At 38.7% G+C, this 6518-nt stretch overlaps 1 protein-coding gene across 1 annotated transcript in view; it reads left to right on the forward strand.

Moving 5' to 3' along the window:
- The window catches only part of LOC106520141 (ryanodine receptor 3), a 117807-nt gene that overhangs the window by 59597 nt on the left and 51692 nt on the right, over positions 1 to 6518 (forward strand). The window contains exons 33-36 of the mRNA XM_014012091.1: positions 174 to 260; positions 849 to 1075; positions 1684 to 2488; positions 2798 to 2998. Of these exons, the coding sequence (XP_013867545.1) occupies positions 174 to 260; positions 849 to 1075; positions 1684 to 2488; positions 2798 to 2998 (1320 nt within the window). The remainder of the gene's footprint in view (positions 1 to 173; positions 261 to 848; positions 1076 to 1683; positions 2489 to 2797; positions 2999 to 6518) is intronic.

Below are 6518 nucleotides of genomic sequence, written 5' to 3' on the forward strand. Positions count from 1 at the left end.
CACACACACACACACACACACACACACACACACACACATGCGCACTAAGTATAAAAGTTTCCATGATGCATGAATAAGCTGCTTTCTGCAAGTTATGGTTTCTTGCTCCTCATGCTCAACTTTCTGATGCTCATTTAACTTTAAATTTAAAATGGTTTGTTTCTCTGCTTTAGGTTGAACCCAACACAAAACTTTTCCCTGCCGTGTTTGTGCGACCCACCAGCCCTACCCTGTTTCAGTTTGAACTGGCGAAAATAAAGGTAGAGTCCCTGTTTGTTTTTGTGCTATTGTTTTATTTACAACCTTGTTGCTGTACAGCAGGGCTATTCAACTAAATTACTCAGGGGAACACAGTTACTTAAAGCCAAAAACTCGGGATATCCCCGRGGGGTTGTTGGGTGTTGCCCATTAATGGTAGGTGAAACACTGCAGTATATGTAACAGAACAAGTATTTTTTTTACCTGTTAAACTTGTTTATTTTGTTTTATTGAATCATTATTTTAAAATTTACAGTTGATTTAGAGTCTCTTTCAAATTTGAATTAAGTAAAAAAAATAGCAGTCTGGATGGAGGTCAACAAGTGACCCGTGGGTCGCCATTTGAATAACTCTGCTGTACAGTTTGATAAATGTAAAATAAAAAATACTGTGGGGGTGGGGGGGGGGTATTACTCACGTTTCTTGTTTTATTGACTTGCCTGTCATTGTATTTAGAAATAAAATGTACAAACTGGAGGATTTCACTGTASTTACAACACTGATGTAGTTTTATGCTTGTGTCTGTAACAAAGTTAAAATTTATTGTCAAAAAGCTCAGAATTCTCTCCGTGTTTGTTTGTCCTTTGCAGAATGCCATGCCTCTGTCRTCAGCCATCTTTAAAAGTGAGCACAAAAACCCGGTGCCCCAGTCCCCGCCCCGACTGGATGTGCAGACAATTAATGCGGTTCTGTGGAGCCGCATGCCCAACACCTTCCTCAAAGTGGAGACAGCCAGAGTGAGTGAGAGGCACGGCTGGGTGGTTCAGTGTGTGGAACCCCTGCAGATGCTGGCAGTCCACATACCTGAGGAGAACAGGTGTGTTTGTTCATCGGGTTTATTTAGTGTATTTTTGCTCATTTCAAACAAGCTAATACTCTTTTTGTACATATAAAAATAATGGTRGCACTTTATAATAACTACACCGTATTTAGCCTTATTTAATCATTAATAAATGGTTAGTTAACCTTGAAAACATCATTAATTAGGGAAGATTCATATGTAATTAGCTATTAACACATTATTAATCTTCACCCATAAAGTCTAATTACTTCCAAAACCAACATATTCATTATTCATGCTTAATAACTCATGAATTAACTATTCTATATACAGTGAATTTATACAGTATGTAAATATTTATATGTATAAATGCTCATGTAGTTGTACTTTCACATCACGTGCAGTGCATCAATAAGTAGGCAGTTGCTAGTTAGTTGTCTTTTTGTGAGCATTTGTAAAGTATTTCCTAAGTATTTGTTAATGTAGACAAAACCTTGAAGGGTCACAAGTTCTGTTTCACCTGTGGAAATCAGACCCAAATCWTGGTCAAGTAAGGCTAAATAAGRTGTAGTTATTATAAACRGTTACCAAAATWATCAAACWAAGTGCCCTAATCAAATACCTGCAACTTTCATTGCTCAAAGGTGTGTCGATATCATGGAGCTGTCCGAGCAGGAGGACATGCGAATGTTCCACTACCACACCTTGAAGCTCTACTGTGCCCTCTGTGCGCTGGGAAACACCCGTGTGGCCCACGCCCTCTGCAGCCACCTGGACCAATCGCAGCTTGTCTACACCATCGACAATCAGTACTTGTCTGGCATGTTGCGTGAAGGCTTCTACAACGTTCTGATCAGCATCCACTTGGAGACGGCCAAAGAGGCAAGACTCATGATGAAGGATGAGTTCATCATTCCAGTCACAGCTGAAACGCGCTCCATTCGTCTGTTTTCCGACGCTTCTAAAAAGCACAGTCTGCCTGGAGTGGGGCTTAGTACCTCTTTAAAACCTCGCCTCAACTTTACTCCGCCGTGTTTCATCAGCACCAAACGGGAGCATTTGTATAGTCCGCAAATGCCCCTGGATGTACTAAAAGAGAAAGCAATTTCAATGCTGACGGAGGCCGTTTACGGCGGCGGGCACCACATTCGGGATCCTGTAGGAGGTGGTGTGGAGTATCAGTTTGTGCCCATCTTGAGGCTTATTAGCACTTTGCTGACTATGGGGGTTTTAGGCAGTGAGGATGTTCAGAAGATTTTGCTACTCATCGACCCAAATGTGTTCAGAGGGACACGGAAGGGGGGAGGAACAGGACACACAGACAAGGAGGGTCTTAAAGGGACAGAGGGCAAGGCAGTGGAAGCAGGAGAAGAGGAGGCAGCCAAGGAGGCAAAACAACCAATGGAGGGACTGCTGGAGAAGAGGCTTCCAGAGCCTGTTAAACGACAGGTAATAAAGCAAACACCATGAATTCTTACTCAAAAGATTTAGCGTCAACATAAATGTGTTGGACAGTAATGTAAAGCAATTATAGCTCGTCTGTAATCGGCATATCAGAGGTCAGTCAGACATGAAATGGTTCTGTCTCGCGCTGTAGCTTGATCTGTTGGTGAAGATGCTTCTTTAATACGATTATGGGAAGCCCTGTGGCATCTGAATGTTTTTCTAACAACCTCCCTAATGAGAGTCGTGTGTAGGCATGAAGAGGTGGGGTGGGGAGTCCCTGTATCTGTTATCATCTGTTCGCCTCCTTTCCAGATGTGTGAGCTGCTGCATTATTTCTGTGACTGTGAGCTGAAGCACCGCATCGAGGCCATCGTGTCCTTTTCCGACAGCTTCGTTTCCAAACTGCAGTACAACCAGAAGTTCCGCTACAATGAGCTCATGCTGGCCCTGAATATGTCTGCAGCCGTCACAGCAAAGAAGACCAAAGAGTTCAGATCGCCTCCTCAAGAGCAGGTGAGACGAACACTGCTGGAAAGGATGGAAAAGTAGTTTATTAGGCCTGACGTATTTATTTTTATTCATTTGTAATTCTTGGGAATAGAAATATTGAAGAAACCAACACAGCAGATGTAGGCCAGTTCTGGTGTCAAGCTGGCACWGCTGGCATGGCAAGTGTTTTGTCAACAGGATGTGGGCCAGGTCTGGCAATGATGGCACTGTTTTTAAGATGGCATGGCAGTTGGGGTTTGGTCAGAGTTGTAAAGTAACTAAGTACAAATACTTTGTTACTGTACTTAAGTAGAAATTTTGGTTATATGTACTTTACTTGAGTAATTATTTTTCAGCGTACTTTTTACTTTTACTCATTACATTTTTACACAATTACCTGTACTTTCTACTCACTACATTTTTAAAAAGGGTAAGAAGTAGAAAGTCGCTACTCCTATTTTATTCTGAGTTATTACTTAAAAAAATACTATCCTGATAAATCGTGTCTCCTGGATAGAGTGAATTTAATTGTGGTTGGATGAGAAGTATAAATATACACCATTCTGACACCCCATTAGCTTGTACACAACCCATCACAGCTGCACGCCGTTAGAAAAAATGTTTTTTGGAGAAGTCACCTCCCAATAAATGTCATTTTTGGAAAATCTAACTGCTCACTTTTAATCAGTACTTTTACTTTTCATACTTAAGTAGATTTTGTGTCAGAAATTTACTTTTGAAAATATCAGATACTTTAAGACTTTTACTCAAGTAATATTTTTAGAGCAGACTTTAACTTTAACCAAAGTATTTTTATGATAAGATACTTGTACTTTTACTCAATTATCACTTTGAGGTATTTTATACAACATTGGGTTTGGTTAATGTGGTCCAAATCAACTTATACCATAAATGGCCTGATTGTGGTTTGATTAATGTGGTGCTGGTCCATGGATGAACCATCTCTAGCAAACCACATCTGAACCACATGTGGGCCAGACAAATTTTGCGATGTGGTTACCTCCCTCACCAGTTAGTTTGGGAGGTAAAACTGACTGGAATAAAGATTATATCCATAGAGGAGAAGGAAAAAAAAACTGAACAGAAGCTCCAAAAGAGCAACGCACACAAKACACCAAAGTTTTAAATCCACATACAAATGAAAAGCTCAACAAGATTTAAACAAAGCTCAAAACCAAATCCACACAAAGTAGAACATTCAGATCAGAACATCACAAAGAAGATGCTCTCTTTATGCCACCGTTGCTCTCCTTTGCTTGTTCACACCATCAAAAAGCTTCGGCATAAAACAGCTCCATTGTGTGCATCTAAATAGCATGACAGAGACAACAATGCCGAGGACGGTCTGTTCCCTCACAGCAACTCCTCTTTACAAACACTTGTCAGTTTAGCTCCATCACTGTTTCTACGTTCAGTTTTTAGACACCRACTTTGACTCCCTCTGAAGTCTATACTCCCACACGTGTAAAGAGCTCTAAGGCTTTAAAGCGAGTATTATCAACACTGTAGATGTGCAGCACCATTAATTATTTTTACTCACTGTTTCTTTTAAATTGATTTATCTGCACATCTGTACAAAACATGAGAGCTGATGCTTTTTATTATGTTTGAATTCCTAAATTGCTTTAGATGGGCTCTGGTAAAAAATCAGTTTTTGAAACCTTCCTCAAACTTGCTCATATCACCATAATAGAAAACATTTAATACTATTATTAAGTGTGAGCTGCATATTATATGTATAAAGATTCAAACAAATCAATCCACTTAATTGTCAAGAGATGGTTTATTAGATTAAATTTTGTTCCATTCGATTAACTGATAACGTCTGCCTTGATGGACTGGAAAGCTCTCGACTCTATTCAAACTTATTTGTCAAGCAGCAAAAAATCGACAGGAAGAAGATAAGAAAAAGACGTGAAAGCTGAATGGAGTGTGGCAGCAATGAAGGGAAAGCGAGAGCGGGAAATAGGAATTAAATGAGTCAAATTTAGCATGTTTAGATTTTATAGTTTTGATGTAGTTTGTGTCGTTAGACAGTTTCATAAATAAATCATAAATTCTAAATGTAAATAAATTCTAAGACTAATTAAGAATAATGTTATATACAGTATTTCTCTTCAATCAACTTTAGATTAGTTCTAGCACTGGGCATAGATTGAAATTTTCTGTTGCAATTAATCGTTATTAATTGCAATTATTTTTTTAGAAACGATCACTGTACTATGGCTGAAAGTTTGTATGTTGCAATACACCGTGCATGACACACTTTGTACATTTTTTTTCCTTTTTATCTTCTTGTGGCTTATTTATTTATTTATTTATTTATTTATTTATTTATTTATTTATTTATTTATTTATTTCCGACACCTCAGTATCTATCTTTCATTCCTCATTTGGAATAAATGATTTCTTGATTTAACCTCATTATTCTGCACAAAATTTAGCTGATTTAAAGATGTTTAGTGCGTTTTTTTTCAGTACTGCTTTATATTTAAAAAAAGCGGGACACTCATTTTCACAAACTTTAAACAAATAAGGCAAAGTAAGCTGGTTTTACATTTTCCTTTTTTTCCTCTCTCTTCTCTAACACGCRAACCTCGTGTTTTACGGTGGTTTTAAACTGAAGTGATATTCCAGGCTYGCACTGCTCTGCTGGTGAGACAGTTCAGTGTTTTTAGATCTGTTGTGCTGATTTTATTCATGGCTCTGCTTCACGTGTGTTTGGATATTTGTTTTACCTGCATTTTCTCTTAATTTGTTTTGACCACACAGTTGTGGATTTCTCCTGGCAACATCCACAGAATTTCATTGTGTGACTGTATTAGATCAAAAATACTAAAAGCACCAAATGTTCTCAAGGAACTGAGGTACATCATGTATTGTTTGAAGCTAGTTGGTGGAGAGCTTTTAGGTAAGCAATTAAATCCTTCACTTTCTGTCCTCTGTTCACGTCTGCGTTGTGATCTGGAAAGCAGATTGGTGCAGTGACCCCAAAGAAGACCAGCGGGGGCTCTACTTTAAAATGTGCATTTAACTGGATAAAGGGGAGAAGATGTGTAACATTTCTGATTTTTCATAGTTAACTCCCCTTCTAATATCAGTCCCTTGGGTTTTCTAATAGTTTCTCAGTCTGGCTTTTTGGCCCAGAGAGCGAAAACGCTTCCTCGTTGCAAATGTTCCTGAAAATGYCCGTATGTCGAAAAAAAGCTTTAAGGCGAATTCATGCCGTGTCCCAGTGAGCGAGTGCTCTCAGCAGACATTCAGTACAGTGGCTCTTTAATGTAACAGCTGGAGACAAAGCACTGCACTTGACAGCTGCTTTAATAACTTGTAAGGTTGTCCTTTTTGCCTGCTTTGAGTTTGAAGAGAGATTTAGCCACTTAAGCACTTTTGTTTCTTTTAGTGAATCCTGCATAATGTTACATAATCTTCAGCTGGCTTTTAAACCTAAAGGCAATCAAAGTTATGTAACACTTTACAAATGGGGCTTTTTATATAGGGTTTCTGGTGAATATATATATAT

The sequence above is a fragment of the Austrofundulus limnaeus genome, unplaced genomic scaffold (assembly GCF_001266775.1).
Source record: "Austrofundulus limnaeus strain Quisiro unplaced genomic scaffold, Austrofundulus_limnaeus-1.0 Scaffold2, whole genome shotgun sequence".
NCBI classification, from domain to species: domain Eukaryota; kingdom Metazoa; phylum Chordata; class Actinopteri; order Cyprinodontiformes; family Rivulidae; genus Austrofundulus; species Austrofundulus limnaeus.